This window comes from Hyla sarda, chromosome 5 (assembly GCF_029499605.1).
Source record: "Hyla sarda isolate aHylSar1 chromosome 5, aHylSar1.hap1, whole genome shotgun sequence".
Taxonomy (NCBI): Eukaryota; Metazoa; Chordata; class Amphibia; order Anura; family Hylidae; genus Hyla; species Hyla sarda.
In genome coordinates this window covers 279,816,671-279,837,304 of record NC_079193.1, presented here as the reverse complement: position 1 = coordinate 279,837,304, position 20,634 = coordinate 279,816,671, and the positions used below count along the sequence as shown (strand labels likewise).

General features: G+C 41.0%; 1 protein-coding gene across 10 annotated transcripts in view; it reads left to right on the top strand.

Moving 5' to 3' along the window:
* The window catches only part of CCDC178 (coiled-coil domain containing 178), a 372,333-nt gene that overhangs the window by 165,630 nt on the left and 186,069 nt on the right, over positions 1 to 20,634 (top strand). For all 10 annotated transcript variants that reach the window (XM_056521798.1, XM_056521799.1, XM_056521800.1 and 7 more), the window contains exons 15-16: positions 1,045 to 1,190; positions 8,087 to 8,246. In XM_056521798.1, the coding sequence (XP_056377773.1) occupies positions 1,045 to 1,190; positions 8,087 to 8,246 (306 nt within the window). The remainder of the gene's footprint in view (positions 1 to 1,044; positions 1,191 to 8,086; positions 8,247 to 20,634) is intronic.

Here is a 20,634-nt window from a genome sequence, read left to right as displayed (position 1 = left end):
CATGGGGTAAATGGCGTAAAAAAAAAATTACCAAAGTCCAAAATTGCTAATTTTTGATCACATCTTATATCAGAAAAATATGAATAAAAAGTGATCAAAACAAAAATGGTCCCAATTAAAAACTACAAATTATGATGCAAAAAATTACCCTCATACAGCTCTAAATATGGAAACATAATCAGAATACAGTTAATTTTAAACATACTTATTATTTACTTTGTTTTAAAAAGCAGTACAATAATAAATAAAAAAGCATATAACCACAGGTATTGATTTAATTGTATTGACCCACAGAGTAGAGATAACATGTCATTTTTACTGTTAAGTGCACACCGTGAAAACAAACCCCCCAAAACATTCCCCCCCCCCCCTTGCGCCGTCAAGGCCAAAATGGACTGTGTTCTTAAGGGGTTAAAAGAGCAGTGCATCCGCTGATGCGTTTCAAAGGTATCAAACAGTTCATTAGGTCCTCCCTAGTAAAGGATGTGTATGCTACTGGGCTTCATAGCTGCAGAGTAATCAGAGTGCCCATGTTAAGTGCTGTCCACCGCTAAAGGTGCCAACAGTGGGCGCATAAGAAGAAGTGGGAGAAGGTGGTCTGATCTGATGACTCATGATTTCTTTTACATCATGTAAATGGCCTGATTTGTGTGTGTGTGCACCTACCTTAATAGTCGAGGGGAACACTCAGTGGATTACAAAGCCTAATTTGCATATGTTTCTGAACTCTGATAACTTGGAGCTGGAGGGGTACATTAATGAGAGGTATGTACAGATTCGGAGTCAAAGCCCTATACAGCCATGCTCTTGCTTTATACCCTTAAGACCCGCTGATAGGTCTACTTTTAAGGATCTGCGCATCTTGGCACTAGATACTACAGGACATGTTCAGCGGTCTTGAAAAGTCCATATCTCGACAGATCACAGCTGTTTGGGCAGGACAATAGGGATAGTAGGCAGGTGATTTCAATTTTATGACTGATCATAGTATATTCACAATATATGGAGAAAATAAAATATTTCCATTGTTAAAATTTTTTTTAGGTTAAAATGTCTGTGGTTTCAGAAGAATTAAAGAAAACTATTGAACGTACAGAAAACTTTCAGAAATTAACTCGAGACCTCATACAGTATGGAAATGTAATTGACAAAGCCATAAAATCAACAGAAAATGCAATTGCAAAGTTACAGTAAGTGAAATGTGTTTATCTTCTTTAAAAAAACAAAGTTTTTGTATATAACTTTTTGTTATTTTGTCTGTTTAGCTATCCAGTAACCTGACTTGGAGAGCAGAAGGGAAATTCAATAAAAATGTGAACCATTATTACTTATTATTAAAGGGGTACTCCACTGCTCAGCATTTGGAACAAACTGTTCCGAATGCTGGAGCCGATGCCGGGAGCTTGTGATGTCATAGCCCCGCCCCCTCATGATGTAATGTCCCGCCCCCTCAATTCAAGTCTATGGGAGGGGGCGTGATGTCATGAGGGGGTGGGGCTATGACATCACGAGCTCCCGTCACCGACTCCAGTGTTCGGAACAGTTTGTTCCAAACGCTGAGCAACAGAGTACCCCTTTAAGTTGGGCAGGATTAGAAAAACAGGTCTACACTTTCCAGATACAGTGACACACTCTTGCATACAGTGGGGATCAAAAGTTTGGGCACCCCAGGTAAAGATTTGTATTACAGATTACAGATTATTCAAATTACAGATTAGACATTTTTATAATATGTCAACAAAAGTTAGATTTTATTTCCATTATTTACACTTTCAAAATAACAGAAAACAAAAAAATGGCGTCTGCAAAAGTTTGGGCACCCTGCAGAATTTATAACATGCACTGCCCCCTTTGCAAAGCTGAGACCTGCCAGTGTCATGGATTGTTCTCAATCATCATCTGGGAATATAAGGTGATGTCAATCTCAAAGGTTTTAAATGCCCACACTCATCTGACCTTGCCCCAACAATCAGCACCATGGGTTCTACTAAGCAGTTGTCTAGAAATCTGAAACTGAAAATCTGTTGACACTCACAAAGCTGGAGAAAACTATAAGAAGATAGCAAAATGTTTTCAGATGTTAATATCCTCTGTTCAGAATGTAATTAAGAAATGTCAGTCATCAGGAACAGTGGAAGTTTAAAGAAAGATCTGGAAGACCAAGAAAAATATCAGACAGAAAAGCTCACAGGATTGTGAGAAAAACAATTCAAACCCCAATTTTGCTCCTTGCCTTTAAAAAATCATAACTCTTTCAATTTTGCACCTAAAAATCCATATGATTGCTTATTTTTTGCGCCACCAATTCTACTTTGTAATGACGTCAGTCATTTTGCCCAAAAATCTACGGTGAAACGGAAAAAAAAATCATTGTGAGACAAAATTGAAAAAAACCCTGCAGTTTTGTAAATTTTGGGGGCTTCCGTTTCTACGTAGTAAATTTTTCAGTAAAAATGACACCTTATCTTTATTCTGTAGGTTCATACGATTAAAATGATACCTTACTAATATAGGTTTGATTTTGTCGTACTTCTGGAAAAAATCATAACTTCATGCAGGAAAATTAATACGTTTAAAATTGTCATCTTCTGACCCCTATAACTTTTTTTATTTTTCCGCGTATGGGGTGGTATGAGGGCTCATTTTTTGCGCCGTGATCTGAAGTTTTTAACGGTACCATTTTTGCATTGATAGGACTTGATAGGACTTATTGATCATTTTTTTCATGATATAAAAAGTGACCAAAAATGCGCTATTTTGGACTTTGGAATTTTTTTGCGCGTACCGCCATTGACCGTGCGGTTTAATTAACAATATATTTTTATAATTCGGACATTTCCGCATGCGGCGATACCATATATGTTTATTTTTATTTACACTGTGTTTTTTTTTTATGGGAAAAGGGGGTGATTCTAACTTTTAATAGGGGAGGGGTTAAATGATCTTTATTAACTTTTTTTTGCAGTGTTATAGCTCCAATAGGGACCTATAACACTGCACACAATGATCTTTTACATTGATCACTGGTTTCTCATAGGAAACCAGTGATCAATGTTTCTGCCGCTTGACTGCTCATGCCTGGATCTCAGGCACTGAGCAGTCATTCGGCGATCGGACAGCGAGGAGGCAGGTAGGGACCCTCCGGCTGTCCTGTAAGCTGTTCGGGATGCCGCGATTTCGCCGCTATCCCGAACAGCCCACTGAGCTAACCGGCACTTTTTACTTTCACTTTTAGCCGCGTGGCTCAGCTTTGAGCGCGCGGCTAAAGGGTTAATAGTGCGCGGCACCGCGATCAGTGCCGCCCGCTATTAGCGGCGGGTTCCTGCTTCACTATGATGCCGGGCCCGCCGTGATAAATCACGGGAGCGGGACCAAGGACGTACTCATAGGTCCTTGGTCCTTAAGAGGTTAAAGAGATACCTGTACAAATATGGTCTTCATGGAAGAGTCATCAGAAGAAAACCTCTTCTACGTCCTCACCACAAAAATCAGCGTTTGAACTTTGCAAATGAACATATAGACAAGCCTGATGCATTTTGGAAACAAGTTCTGTGAACCGATGAGTTTAAAATTAAACTTTTTGTCTGGAATGAGCAAAGGTACGTTTGGAGAAGAAAGGGAACAGAATTTAATGAAAAGAACCTCTGTCCAACTTTTAAGCATGGGGGTGGATCAATCATGCTTTGGGTTGTATTGCAGTCAGTGGCACAGGGAACATCTCACGAGTAGAAGGAAAAATGGATTCAATAAAATTTCAGCAAATTTTGGATGCTAACTTGATGCCATCTGTGAAAAAGCTGAAGTTAAAGAGAGGATGCCTTCTGCAAATGGATAATGATCCTAAACACACCTCAAAATCCACGGGGGATTACATCAAGAGGTGTAAACTGAAGGTTTTGCCATGGCCTTCACAATCTCCTGACCTCAACATAATTGAAAATCTATGGATAGACCTTAAAAGAGCAGTGCGTGACAGACAGCCCAGAAATCTCAAAGAACTGGAAGACTTTTGTAAGGAAGAATGGGCAAAGATACCTCAAACAAGAATTGAAAGACTCTTGGCTGGCTACAAAAAGCCTTTACAAGCTGTGATACTTGCCAAAGGGGGCAGTACAAGATATTAACTCTGCAGGGTGCCCAAACTTTTGCAGACGCCATTTTTTTGTTTTCTGTTGTTATTTTGAAAGTGTAAATGATGGAAATAAAATCTAACTTTTGTTGACATAAGAATGTCTAATCTGTAATTTGCCTTTTGGAGATTTTTCTATCTTTCCTTGGCTTCTTTATGCACATTAATACAATTTTTTACCTGGGGTGCCCAAACTTTTGATCCCCACTGTATGGACTGTGCCTAATCACAGCTTATTGTGAAATCCCGGAAATACTAAACGAAGGGGTCATTAATAGGGGGCAAGGGGGGCCTTGAACTCCTGTAGTAGTTATTGTCTCTATTTTATTGCATGGATTTGGGCTGAAATGGTTCCCCATTTAAAGTTAACAGGCTGCTTGAGTGAAGGGTGTTTTACAATGAAGAGGGTGGGATTTATGAAGATGTGTAACTTCCTGTCCCATTTATTTTATTTCTTATTTAACTGATTGCCCAGTTTCCAACCTTTACGTATCTACTTCTCTGTAAATTTTTTCTATAGTACATAAAAATTTAAATAAAACAAATATGAAAAATTATGACATGTCTAGTTATATTTTGGTATTTAATTTAATTTGAAGTTAGTAAAGTCGAAAGGAAGAGAAATTCTTTGTTTTTCCTGTCCAGAGTTCTCTGGTGGTCATTGGGCTGAGTTTTGTAGCCCAGCTTGTAGGATGTGGTAATGACAACGTCATCCATGGGTAGCTTGGCTTTTAAGCAGAGGAGTGAGGATCTATGGTAGAGTTATTTTTGCCCTTGAAGTGGCAGGCAGCTGGGGGATATCACAATATCTGTAGATCCTAAAATACGTGCCTGCATTATTTTTTGTAGTTGTGTGGTTTAAAATAAAACTGTGCCCATTTAACACCCGAAATTATGTTTTTTTTTTTGTTTTTTTTTTGGGATCATATGGTTACTTTGGTTCACCTTTCTGGTGAGTGAAGTTCCATCCCGTATCCAGAAGTCATGTACAGTCATGGAACGGTTCCTGCACCAGCAAGGCTTTGTAACAGCTGGTCACTCTTTGTGGAAGAGCATTCTGCTGTTTTTAGTAATTGAAAAGTTCTCACTTGTCTGCCCTTTTATCAGTCCTATTTGTTTTATGTTAGCAAAAATATCTGTAAATTATATGGCCTCTAGGCAGTTCTTAAAGCATACCCAACAAAGGAACATGGAATTAGGTTAAGGGACCACGTAAACCCAAAATAGACTATAGTTCATCCAGCATTAATTATGATCAAAGAGGGGACTATTCTAGTGTGTCCAGGATGTGCTTTATAACTTAATTTTTGTTAATCCACTTAAAAGATAAAAAAAAATTGTGTCCAAGTGATGCAATATCAATTTATAATTATTCGGTGAAAGTACATCAAAGTATAGGTACTCGGTTCATCTGGGACTCTGCAGGGCCCAGCCAGTCCCAAACGACCATTCACCCAGAATATCGTAAACGATAAACGTCAGACGCCATCACTCTCTGCACGAGGGGAGTACGGCCGGACAACTCCGGCTCCCGGTTACCAGCGGGACTGCGTCTGCACGAACTAGCAGACCAGCGAATCGTGGATTAAAGATTCCTGGCTGCATATTTCATTGCTAGCAGTAGTGACCAATAGGGACAGCCTCTTATTCCCATAGCCATGATGTATTGTATATGCATTATCTGCTTTTCATTACAGGTTGTATAGGGAGAGAACTTTCTTTTCCAGGCACTTTGGTCACATGACTACTACGCCAAGCATTATTATCGATACAGTGTTATTGCTATGTGACTTTAAGTATTTGATGGCATAAACTACTAGCTAATGTTTTAGCAGATATATAAGGATACTGGTAAATGGCTTGAACCAGTACCTATCTCGGTCGTAGCTGTTTTGTTTTGTACCCCCTGAAGACACTGGCAAAAATTAGCCAGTAGAAATGCGTCGGCGGTTGTATATATATTTTTTCACGCATTTGGTATATCATTTACGATATTCTGGGTGAATGGTCGTTTGGGACTGGCTGGGCCCTGCAGAGTCCCAGATGAACCGAGTACCTATACTTTGATGTACCTTAAAGCATACCCATCAGATCCAACAAAAATATATTTTTTTAAATATATCACTCAGTACCTAATCCTGACCATGTACATCTAATTTTTATGTGTCTAGCAACTTACTTTTTTTATTACACTTTTAATTTAGCTCACTAGTCTGAATTCCTCTCAAAGGCAGGGGCGTGGCCTCACTGTACAGGTCTCCGCCCCCTCCCTCAGTATGCTGTCTGCTCACATCTCCCCTAGCATTAGCAAAACTACAACTTCCAGCTCGACCTCACTGACAGTAGCGGGACCCAACTAACAGTGGGAGGATGTTTCCTCCAGCTGCGAGCCCTGCACTCACAGCTGTCAATCAAGGAAGTGTGTCCATGACATAGGTGATGACGCATGGACACAGCAGGACTAGTATGTGTCCAAGCAGGCAGGGGGGGGGGGGGGGGCAGTTGTTTGGCTGGCTTTTTCAGTATTAAATAATGAAAATGTTCTAATGAAAGCAATTGAAAAACCTATTGGTTTTGCATGCTTTACAACATATCAAAAGTTTTTGTATCTGACAGAGCCCATTTAACATCTTAACTTATTGTCTGAATTTTCCTCTATTCTGCAACTTACCTTTAGGGTCTATTCACACATGCAGTACACTGCGCATATTTGATGCGCAGGATTTGAAGCTGCAGATTTGATGCTGTGTTAAGCCATTTAGTTTTCACTAAATTCTGCAGCATAAAATCTGCAGCTTCAGATCCTGTGCTTCAAATATGTGCAGGATACTGTACGTGACACTGAATGTGGGAATACACCCTAGGGGTCTATTCACACATACAGTATCCTGTGCAGATTTGATGTGCAGGATTTCAAGCTTTGTTCAGTTTACATTGAAATCTGCAGCAGAAAATCCTGCGCGTCAAATCTGCACATAATACTGTACGTGTGAATAGACCATAAGGGTCTATTCACACACACAGTATCCTGTTCAGATTTGATGTGCAGGATTTAAAGGGGTACTCCGCTGCTCAGCGTTTGGAACAAACTGTTCCGAAAGATGGAGCCAGTGTCGGGAGCTCGTGACATCATAGTCCCGCCCCCTCATGTCATCACACCCCTCCCCCTCAATGCAAGTCTAAGGGAGCGGGCGTGACAGCCCCCATAGACTTGCATTGAGGGGCCGAGGCGTGACGTCATGAGGGGCGGTGCTATGACATCACGAGCTCCCGGCGCCGTCCAGCGGAGTACCCTTTCAAAGCTGTTTTAAGTCATTTAGTTTACATTGAACTCTGCAGCATAAAATCCTGCACATCATATATGCGCAGGATTTTGTACGGTGTGAATAGACCCCAAAGGGGTATTTTTGAGCTTAAACAATTGTCCCCTATTAACAGCATGTCCATGCTAATTGGAGCAGTGGGTCTGCACATGATTCAGACATTGTCTATGGGAGCGCCGGAGATACATGACTACATCGTTTAGATAGACAGTGAATGAACTGCCGACACACTGCTTCATTCAGCGGGAGAGCCGGTCCCCTTTTATAGAAGTCACAGGGGGTACCAGAGGTTAGACCCCTGCAATCAGACACTTATCCCCTATCCTGTGAATTAGAGATAAGTTTTAACACTGGAATGCAAATGTGAGAACATGCAAATGTGAGAAACTTCTAATCAGAGAAAAGTGCTTCTTTCTTCTCTTACCAGGTTATAACCCCCCCCCCCCCCCCCCCACTAGAACAACCTTTGTTTCAGTAATCCGTTATCAGTCTGTCAATATGATGGGAAATCAAGGTTGAACCACAATGATATAAAACTATAAAACAGTAGTACTCATAACTGGGAAGGGGACATGGAGCAGGATATGTAAAAATAATCTGCAAAGTGTAAGCTTTATATTTCTGTTTTAAAAAGGCAGAATTACAATCTACAAGAGCTGAAGCTGAAGGATTTAAAGGCAATGTCTGGACATCTCCTACAAGAAATAGAGATGTACACACAACGCATGAAGACAGAGGATGAGGATAGTGTTGTGCAGCTGCAGATAAGGCAGAAGATGCAGGCACAAAGTTCAGTAAGTAGTAAAATATTATAAATATAATTTTATATTATTATTTTATAGCACTATTAACTTTTGAGTCATTGTACATATTACATATCGAGAAGTATAAATAAATAGCAAATGAAAACATGGAACAGTAAACCTGAATTACAGAATGGTGCAGAGAGGGGCCCTGCCCACCAAGGCTTACAATCTACAATATAACATTTACACTGCTTCACCAAGATTTAAAGTTGTAACTGCACATTCAGGCAGTAAGCACCTCTTTGGACAAACCAAGACTTGTCTTAAGGCTAGGTTTCTATATACTGTAGGTTTTTTCCTGGCCTTTTTAGAAAACTGCCACTGTAGTTTTTGAGCCAAAGCCAGAAGTGTTTTCAAAAGGAATGGGAAATATAAAAGAAGGACTTGTACTTCTACTACTAAATCAACTTCTAACTTTGGTTCAAAAACTGCTGCTGCAGTTTTCCCTAAAAAATGCCCGAAAAAATCTGTGTGGAAACCTAGCCTTAAAGAAACATTTGGACCACATTTAAAGCAGGACATTTTTACAACCCAGCAGATTTCTTAGAACTGACTACTGCCTAGGCTGACAAAGCCCAGCTTACACTACTTTAGCGACAGCCTGCATATTCACACTTCACCCCTTGGCACACTATTCACACTTCACCCATTGGCAGACTATTCATACTTCACCCCTTGGCAGACTATTCACACTTCACCCCTTGGCACCACACTATTCACACTTTACCCCTTGGCACACTATTCACACTTTACCCCTTGGCTTACTATTCACACTTCACCCCTTGGCTTACTATTCACTCTTCACCCCTTGGCACACTATTCACACTTCACCCCTTGGCACACTATTCACACTTCACCCCTTGACTTACTATTCACACTTTACCCCTTGCTTACTATTCACACTTCACCCCTTGGCACACTATTCACACTTTACCCCTTGGCTTACTATTCACACTTCACCCCTTGGCACACTATTCACACTTCACCCCTTGGCACACTATTCACACTTCACCCCTTGACTTACTATTCACACTTTACCCCTTGCTTACTATTCACACTTTACCCCTTGGCACACTATTCACACTTTACCCCTTGGCTTACTATTCACACTTCACCCCTTGGCTTACTATTCACACTTCACCCCTTGGCACACTATTCACACTTCACCCCTTGGCACACTATTCACACTTTACCCCATGGCAGCAAAAAAAGCTTATTACTATCTGCTTCATTCTGCTTCTTTTATCAGCACTTCAGCATCACAACCCACATGCCTACATCAGTTCAGGTTTTCTTGGGCCTTCCCGGTGCTGACAAATCCTTCTGGTAGTTAAAATCTTATGATTTTCTCTCCACAGCTTACCAGTCCAGCAACCCAACCTAAAAGGTGCACAATCAGTACATAGTGTAATATCACAGATACACAGTATTACATTAACACATACATTACATTCAAAGTAAACAAACAAACTGCTGAACAATCTCACAGACAGCGAAATAGTCTCTTAACGTGGCACAAGTAATCTCTTCACCTGAAAATGGAGTATATGTTATAGGTTCATCATATGGCATGGTATGAGAGGACACACTTTCCCTGCTCTAGAGTCTCATGGTTATAACAGCTGACACATGGCATTGTACATAGCGGTCCTGTTCTGTGAGCTTATTCGCAACTGTTGTTTCTTAGTCTCACAATGGCAGGTGTCACAATGGCAGGTGCTCCGTTGGTCTGGAAATGGTGGATACAGTCCTAAGAGAGAGTCTCCAGCCCACCGGAGCACCTGAAAGCTGAACTAATTTATGCAGGCTAAAGTCAGCAACCGCCGAGCCGCGAGGTTCGTGACAAATCGAATTACTGTAACTTCGCTCATCTCTAATAGCAACACTTATACAGTATATATGTTCAGCAATACACAGATCTTGTAAAGGGACTTTTCGTAAGGGTGATCTTACATAAATGTAAGGTAATGCACATGGGGAGGAAAAATCCGGGCTGGGATTATGTATTAAATGGGAGCGCACTTGGGACGACTGACATGGAAAAGGACTTAGGGGTCTTAGTTAACAGTAAACTTAGCTGTAATGACCAGTGTCGGGCAGCTGCGGCCAAGGCAAATAAAATCATGGGGTGCATCAATAGATGCCCATGACAAGGAAATAATTCTACCGCTGTACAAATCACTAGTCAGACCACACATAGAATACTGTGTACAGTACTGGGCACCAGTCTACAAGAAAGATATAGTGGAGCTGGAGAGGGTTCAAAGACAGGCCCGTGTCATCTGCCACACAGGTTTGGAGGATCCACATCCAGCAGCGCTACTACTACTACTGTGAGCGTTACACCCTGAGAGAGAGTTCCACAGTCTCACTGCTCTTACATAAAAAAAAAAAAAAAACATCTGTGCTGGTGTAGAAACCTTCTTTCCTCTAAATGTAGAGAATGCCCCCTTGTTATAGATACAGTCCTGGGTATAAATAGATCATTGGAGAGATCTCTGTACTGTAATTTAACTTATGAGTCTCAAAAGTTAAAGGAGTACTCTAGTGCAGAGTATTCCTGCTCCGTCCTGCCCGGGCTGCAAAATAAATGAAAATGAACCATCACTCACCTCTCTGGGTTCCCGCAGAGCGCCACTACAGCCGATCGGTCCTCCGGTCTATCTCCTTCATACTTCCGGGTGTAACGAAGCGTCACATGGCGCTCAGCCTATCGCTGGCCGCTGCAATGTTCTGCCTCGCCCGGTGATAGGCTGAGCGCCATGTGACGCTTTGTTACACCCGGAAGTATGAAGGAGATGGACCGGAGGACCGATCAGCTGTAGTGGCGCTCCGCGGGACCCAGGGAGGTGAGTGATGGTTCATTTTCATTTATTTTGCAGCCCGGGCAGGACGGAGCAGGAATTCTCTGCACTAGAGTGCTCCTTTAAGGCTGCTGCCTGCTGTAGTCTAGCCAAGTGATTTTTATTAGGGGAATTGCAGTGATGAGACTCCACCCCCTTTCTTTGCAAAGCCAGAAGTTTCATGGAAAATGTAGGTAGCAGTAGAAAATCATTCCAGTGTGGAAATTCAAATTAATATGGCTGAAATCTCATGCCTGCCTCATCAGCTAAAACAGGTAAGGCTGGGTTGACATTAGCATTTTTAATCTATGTTGCTCATCTCCATTATAGAAATGAGCAACGGAGATGAAAAAAGAAGGTAACGGATCCCATTGTCAATGTGCTTTTTTCATCTCCACTGTACTGTTATTGTCCATTGCATTAAATTTGCTTTATTTTTGAGTATTTCCGAGCAGGATTTTTTCTTCCATCATAAATAACGGATGTAATAATAGATGTAGTAATTTAACATTGAAGTCTATGGTGACCCAAGTAACCCCGTTAGAATCTTTTATTTCTATTCATTATTTTATCCGTTATTGCTACTGAGCTTGCTCAGAAAAAACCCCCACAAAAACTGATGAAAAAATAACAGACATTAATGGAAATAAATGGATTTTTTTTTAACCAGTAATAATGTATGTTAACAGTCTGTTATTTTATATGCAAGTTTTACAACATTTTTTTTTTACCATTTTACTTCTGTTAACATCAGTTTTTATATCCATGAGTGACCTTCATAAAACAGACATATCATAACGGATTTGAACAACGCTGATGTGAACATAGCCTAAGCACAAAGCTTACACATTATATTGTAGAGGATCCTCTACATCAGTGGTCTCCAACCTGCGGACCTCCAGATGTTGCAAAACTACAACTCCAAGCATGCCCGGACAGCCAACAGCTGTTCGGGCATGCTGGGAGTTGTAGTTTTGCAACATCTGGAGGTCCGCAGGTTGAAGACCACTGCTCTACATTATTATCTTATAATAGACTTTGCTGCATGTGAACTGCTTGTTTAAGCCTCCACATACTCTGCTCTTGCAGTTTGTGCTCACCGTATGCACTAGAAAAAGTCAAATGCATTCATATCCTTTTGGCCTCCATTGGGCTAGTATACACCAGTATGCTTTTTTCTGTATTGAATAGTGGAGCAGATTGCACTATTCTGTACAGAAGCAATGAGTAAAAAAATACATGGAAGTTTTTCTTTCTTTCTTTAAAAAATAAATAAATAAATAATGAAATTCTGCAGTGTGAACATACCAAAACTCTGCTAGAACATATCTGTTTATATTCTGCTAAAAGTCAAATTTTATCTATAACTCATAAACGCTCCTATGTATTGAAGGGGAAAAAGTGGATGGACAGAGAATTATTGTGAGTTCTCTTGGAGACAATATGGTCCAGGACATCTAAAAATCCCTGAATTCGGCCCCATGTAGGGGAGGCATACAGTGGCACCAATAGCCCTTAAAAATGAAGTCCAGTGCTTAGAAATATATACCGTTTCCACAGGATAGGGCCTGATTGCAGGGGGGGGGGGGGGGGTCCGACCACTGGGACCACCTCCCACAATCTCCTGTAAGGGGCCTCAACTTGGCTGAGCTGCTGTGAGTGATGTTTTGCGCACAGCAGGTCGGCTGATACAAACACATCCACCTCCATCCATCTCTATGGGAGAGGCAGAGATCACAGCGTTCCTCTCCCATAGAGATGAATGGAGGAGGTATGTTTGTACCAGCTGACCTGCTGGGTACGAAATGCGCTCTAGCAGCGCTGAGCCGGGGACCAGTATGGAAGATTGTGAGGGGTCCCAGTGGTTGGACCCCCACGATCAGACATTTATTCATATCCTGCAGGAAGGGGATACATTTCTAAGCACTGGACATCTTTTTTAAAGGCGAATTCAGGAAGGGGCTGATGGAGATGCAGCCCTAGGCCATTACCTAACTGACCCAACTGGACAAAATAAATTGCCACACGCACACATGCAAAGTCAACCGTCCTACCTCTGGCAGGACATTCACACTTTTAGAATGATGGCCCTTGGATGGTACAGGAGGCCGTGACTCACGCGCCATGTGTGAGCAACGTGAAGACAGGCTGCACAAGGCTGTGGTAGTCTCCACACTCCTCCTGACTAAGCTACAGTCCAGAGAAGATCTCTGCCAGTCTGCTTGCAAAAACTTTGTGGACTTGTGGTGAAAACATAAAAAGCCCCCCCCCCCCCCTCCCCCAGAATCCTCAGCACCAGGCCCATGATTCTCCTAATCCAGCCCTGCCTAAATGACAACCTGTAGCAGTTTGCAGCATCCTGTAGTCAGCTGCATAGACTTTAGTCAGAGGGAGCAACAACGATATGAGTTCTGAATGACTGTAGTGCCCCACCACTATGCACAAATAACTGTTCTTCTGTAATCTTAGTCTGTAAATATAATTTCCTAATACTAAATGAAGAGTGTAGCTTCCAACCCCTTTTGGATGAAAGATTTCAAAAGTGGAGGTCAATTTATTTTATCGTTAAGGCTGAAGTAAGGGGCCTTCCTTATATCAGTACTTTGATTCTGTATGTAGAATTGGTTGCTGATCTTGATTTACTAGCATATGGCCATGCACATGTTAACCTACTGCAATTTATTCATAATTATGCCTTCTATTTTTTTCTGACCATGCAATTTAAATGAGGTGGAACTGTTATTTTAATGCTATTATTTTCTATTCTCACCATGCTATTATTTCCATTCTCTCCATGCTATTATTGTGTCTTCATTCTCTTAATATGCATGCTACTAGTTAGTTTTTTTTTCTTTTATTTTGCCAGTGAACAGTAATGTATTTTTACATTAAAGCCGAATACGACATGCTTTTCTTTGTAATGTGTGTTAAATATTAGGAAATATTTAGAACAGAGCTACAAGGAGTAGAGTTTTGTCCTTCAACAGTTACTATTGCACTCCACAGGGATACATTGAGCTATGTGATGGTAACAGTTTATTGACATACATATAGTGTTACGCCATCCTTTTGCATTGGATACTACAAAATAGTTATATAATTTGCAAGTAAAGACACAACGATCAGCATCCTGCACTCACCAAATATGGAAAAGTAGTAAGACGGAAAGAAGTCGCACTCACTCGGACTGTAGTTGCAATGTGAAGAAGTTTATTCTTACGAAATAGCTGCAGAGATGTAAAAGAGTGCAAATCCAAAGCGGGGAGTGAGAGCCGGCACAGCTCTCAGACACGGGGCACACCACTGAAGGCTACTAGTTGCGCGTCACTGCGGACGCTTCTTCCGGCCTGTTTATGAATGTTCGCACCTGAAGACTTAGTCAGCTGCTATTTGCACCCATAAGCCACACAGAGCTGTTCTACGGGACGATCAGTAGCACATAGAGCAGTGCCTGGTATATCTGTATTTCAAGTGTGTTTTCCTGCACTCACCACTGAGTACCGGATTCCTACATGGAGACCACCGGAGGACCGGGCTTCAGAAGGTCCTCTAGTGGTTTCTACGTAGGAGTGTCTAGTCCGGCACTTAGCAGTGAGTGCAGGATGCTGATCGTTGTGTCTTTACTTGCTATCTATTTAAGTCTGTCCTCAATTACTTCCTAGCACCTCCGCTGGACTCTATGGTTGTCGGCACCACATGTACTAATAGCGAGTGTCCAATGATCGGTGTATGGTCTGATGAGAAATATAGTGGTGCCATATAGTTGATTTGTAAAATAGTATATTTTATCTTAAATGCTACTTCTGAAATGTCTTTGTTATAACAATATAAAAGTCAATAGATGACTGGCATTTCTCATCAATTACGGAAAAGTAGGTTTATTACCTAGTCCTGAACATATTTTCAGATCATTCTATGACTAAGAGCACAAGTGCGTGAAACGTATCAGAGGTTTGCTGTTTTGTACCTGTATTGTCCTGGAATTTATATTGATAAAGCAAGAGGATTTTATTTCATCCCTGAGGGCTGGACATTTTCCTTGTTTGGATTCGGCTGCTTTGAAGCCGGGGCGGTGCCAGCGAGTCGGCGGCACAGGTGTGTGGCGTTGGCTGGAGTGGAGCTGTGCTCTACAGGTTCCTGGAACTAAGGAAAAGTAGGTTTATTACCTAGACATGAACACGTCTTGTCTGAACTAGTTTTCGGATCGTTATATAAGTCACTACATCTTCATTTTTCATTTTTTGATCATTACCATTTGAGGACCGAATATTGGCCAAATGATGATACCGTCCCCACGGTATGAATAAAATAAAACCCTCTGCTTGTGAGAAATAAAAGAAATGTCTGGAAAACATGCCAGGCACATCAGTACCTTCTCTCCCCTGGGCTGTGACTTCTCAGTGACACCCCGTTCAAGTTTTCATTTTGCTCTAATCTCCTCAAAAGCGAAATGCAAAAAAAGGATGAGGTGGCCTATTTGTATTCATTAAAGCGCTATCATCACCTAGTGAGCTTCCAGCCTTACAGCTGTAGGTGCACAGGCAACTACAGAGGTACTGAGCTAGCACAGGCAAAATGTCTGCAACTTAAACTTGGATTGTGATGATCTCTTTATTAGGCTACAGTGGTTTTGTTTGGGACTTCTGGGTTGATTTCCGAGGTATACTTTCTGCACACTGTACTATATAAACATTATTTTGCTTATGGTTGGTTCTATCTGCTTTGCCATTAAAGTATCTTTTGTGCAAGATATGCTTCATTTTCATTTTATTTCCTTGGACAAAGATGCCTTTCCCGGTATGCTTGAGAAGAAATAAAGAAGTAAAGCAATTACTACCATTTTGGATCATTGAGCCATCATGCTGTGCTCTGTCAGCACTGCCTGGGTTTTCCTGTAGGCATGTACGCTACGTTATGATAATCCTGTTGTAACCAGTGGTGATTATTATTGGCATGGCTGTAAAGTGTACTGGGATCTAATAAAGTAAAACCTAGACATGACCTAATTGGGTCAGGCGTCTCTTGGACGTTATAAAGCATCATTTCAGTTTACTTGTTTTTTTCTTTTCTAATGCGAGTTTATACATTTCACAATCGCCTTTTGGGGATCTGAGAAAGATGGGTCTTTTTGATACATATAAGCATTATACCATTATTAATGTAAATTCATCACAAAACAGCTCAAAATAGTTTGGCGCTAAGAACGGTTATTTTTTTCACAGGTTGAGATGTCTAATATAGGTTATGCTCCAGGTTATACATACACATTACTTTATGATAATAGAATTTATTTTTTCTTACATTACAGTGTAAAAACCTATAAAAGTGTTATTGGTTGACTACTTTATTAGATATAGAAATAAAGTTTTTTTGTATACTGTATGTGATTATAGTTGTAACAGGGGAAGAACATCCTATTAATGCTCACAAGGTTCTGTTAGTGCACTGCTCAAGAAAAAATAAAGGGAACACTTAAACAACACAATGTAACTCCAAGTTTTTGAAGTAACACTGATTTTTGAAATTTCACATGCTATTGTGCAAATGGAACAGACAACAGGTGGAAATTATAGGCAATTAGCAAGACACCTCCGATAAAGGAGTGGTTCTGCAAGTGGTGACCACAGACCACTTCTCAGTTCCTATGCTTCCTGGCTGATGTTGTGGTCACTTTTCAATGCTGGCGGTGCTTTCACTCTAGTGGTAGCATGAGACAGAGTCTCCAACCCACACAAGTGGCTCAGGTAGTGCAGCTCATCCAGGATGGCACATCAATGCGAGCTGTGGCAAGAAGGTTTGCTGTGTCTGTCAGCTTAGTGTCCAGAGCATGGAGGTGCTACCAGCAGACAGGCCAGGACATCAGGAGACATGGAGGAGGCTGTAGGAGGTCAACAACCTAGCAGCAGGTCCGCTACCTCCGCCTTTGTGCAAAGAGGAGCACTGCCAGAGCCCTGCAAAATGACCTCCAGCAGGTCACAAATGTGCATGTGTCCACTAAAACGGTCAGAAACAGACTCCATAAGGGTGGTATGAGGGCCCGACGTCCACAAGTGGGGGTTGTGCTTACAGCCTAACACTGTGCAGGACGTTTGGCATTTGCCAGAGAACACCAAGATTGCCAAATTCGCCACTGGCACCCTGTGCTCTTCACAGATGAAATCAGGTTCACACTGAGCACATCTGACAGACGTGACAGAGTCTGGAGACGCAGTGGAGAACGTTCTGCTGCCTGCAACATCCTCCAGCATGACCGGTTTGGCTGTGGTTCAGTAATGGTGTGGGGTGGCATTTCTTTGGGGGGGCTGCACAGCCCTCCATGTGCTTGCCAGAGGTAGCCTGACTGCCATTAAGTACCGAGATGAGATCCTCAGACCCCTTGTGAGACCATATGCTGGTGCGGTTGGCCCTGGGTTCCTCCTAATGCAAGACAATGCTAGACCTCATATGGCTGGAGTGTGTCAGCAGTTCCTGCAAGAGGAAGGCATTGAGGCTATGGACTGGCCCCCCTGTTCCCCAGACCGGAATCCAATTGAGCACATCTGTGGTGCAACGTTGCGTTGCACCACAGACTGTCTAGGAGTTGTTGGATGCTTTAGTCCAGGTCTGGGAGGACATCATTCAGGAGACTGCCACCTCCACTGCCACCTCATCAGGAGCATGCCCAGGCATTGTAGGGAGGTCATACGGCACGTGGAGACCACACACACTACTGAGCCTCATTTTGACTTGTTTTAAGGACATTATATCAAAGTTGGATCAGCCTGTAGTGTGGTTTTCCACTTTGATTTTGAGTGTGACTTCATATCCAGACCTCCATGGGTTGATACATTTAATTTCCATTTTTTTCTGTGATTTTGTTGTCAGCACATTCAACTATGTAAAGACGAAAGTATTTCATACGATTAGTTTGTTCATTCAGATTTAGGATGTGTTATCATAGTGTTCCCTTTATTTTTTGAGCAGTGTATTTGAAAATACTAGAATCGCTATTACTGAATTAGGCTATGTTCACACATTGTAAATCAATAGCAAACTATGGATGTAAATTAGAAATTAAATATGGGAGTATTTTTAATATGTGCCTAATAAAAGCCTATGGACAGTGCACACTGTTTAAAAACACTTCCGTAATTCCAACATTGAACATTACGATGGTATTTTTAGACACTTCCATAGCCATTCATTGTGCACATTATTAATTAAAAACACTTATGTATTTTATTCCTGTTTTATGGACATATTTTGCTATTTATTTTACGATGTGTGTACATGCATGAAACAACTCCCAAAATATAAATGTAGAAAATAGAGAGCCTTGTCTTGTCTGTACACCTAACCTTTCTAAAATGAGAAGATTCTTGTTGCAACCTAGAAAATCTCAAGCTATAAAATAAAATTTCAGATACTTCACATATCTTAATAGATATGTGGCAGAATCTAATCCTTAAATATTCTGATATTTTATCTGTATACTGGTTGGCATCCAGTACACTTTTCTGTGTACTGTATAGCATGTACTTAAAGTAGCATTTTTTTTTCTTTTTAGGTAGCAAATTTGATCAGTTAAGTAGCTGCACTGATAAGTTTCTTTCCATTGGCTTTACTTTCCAAATTTGATCCTGTTCCAGTCCTGCTGTTAAGCCACGAGAAAGGGGCCCTGACTCCCAGAAACCTACAGCATCTACCGTGTGAAAAGATGTCCCTTTCTTTATGCATTTCTATGATATTGACATTCAGTATCTCAGAAATTCATACAAAAAGTGACTTTCTTATTACACACATATATACTGTATATATAATACATTTGGAAAGTCTCAAGACCCTATCACTTTTCTCACATGTTGTTATCTTGTGGCCTTATGCTAAAATAAAAAAATGCCCCCCATCAATCTGCACTCTCTACACCACAATGGCAAAGTAAAAACAGAATATTATAAATATTTTCTAATTTATTAAACAGGAAAAACTAAAATATTGCACTGACATAGGGTTTCAGATGCTTGAACCAAGTTAAAGCACCTTTGGCAGTGATTACATCCTCCAGTCTTCTTGGGGATAAAGCCACAAGGTTTGCACAACTGGATTTTGCATCATCTGCCATTCTGTTAAAATTCTCTAGAACTCAGTTTAGACGGGGACCATCATTTGCAGGTGGTCTCTCCAGAGCCGTGGGTTCAAGTCAGGGCTCTGGCTGGGCCACTCAGACATTCACAGAGTTGTCCATGGGCCACTCCTGTGTTGTATGGGTTGTGTGCTTAGGGCCATTGTCTTGATAGAAGTTGAACCTTAAGCCCAATCTGATGTCCAGAGCACACTGGATCAGGTTTTCATTATCTCTGTACTTTGCTCCGTTCAGCTTTCCCCCAACCATGACCAGTCTTCCTGTCCCAGCTGTTGAAAAACAATCCCACAGCATGGAGAGAAAAATGAATGGAGAAAAATGAATGGAGCTGCCCCCATGTCTTGTCCAAATGAGCATTTTATCTTTTATTTTAAGAGCACTACAGTACTTGTGGACAAGAGGGATGCTGTTTTTTTTAAAGAAAATGCAGACCCTTTTATAATCACTTGTAAAGGAGGAGAGCATATTTAAAAGAAGAAAAACTACCACAAGAGGACATCATTTTAAATTAGAGGGGCAAAGGTTTAAATGTAATATCAGGAAGTATTACTTTACTGAGAGAGTAGTGGATGCATGGAATAGCCTTCCTGCAGAAGTGGGCGCTGCAAATACAGTGAAGGAGTTTAAGCATGCATGGGATAAGCATAAGGCTATCCTTCATATAAGATAGGAATAGGCATAAGGCTATCCTTCATATAAGATAGGGATAGGCATAAGGCATAAGGCTATCCTTCATATAAGATACAGATAAGCATAAGGCTATCCTTCATATAAGATAGGGATAGGCATAAGGCTATCCTTCATATAAGATAGGGATAGGCATAAGGCTATCCTTCATATAAGATAGGGATAGGCATAAGGCTATCCTTCATATAAGATAGGGATAGGCATAAGGCTATCCTTCATATAAGATAAAAATAGGCATAAGGCTATCCTTCACATAAGATAGGGATAGGCATAAGGCTATCCTTCATATAAGATACAGATAAGCATAAGGCTATCCTTCATATAAGATAGGGATAAGCATAAGGCTATCCTTCATATAAGATGGGGATAAGCATAAGGTTATCCTTCATATAAGATAGGGATAGGCATAAGGCTATCTTTCATATAAGATAGGGCCAGGGACTATTGATAGGATTCATATTGTTAGGAAGACTAGATGAGCCAAATGGTTCTTAACTGCCAACACATTCTATGTTTCTATAAGCCCTTCAAATGTTCTAAGGCTGCCTTGATTAGTGATTGGTTGACTCCCTGATCAAGAAGCAGTAAATAAACTTGAGCAGGGGGGAGTCGGACCGCAGTAGGTAAGTATGGCTTGTTTGTAATTTTTTTTTCTTTATGCCAAGCAATATATTTTTTTTTCAGCTTGAATACAATTTTAAGACATACCAAGTATCTATGTTCA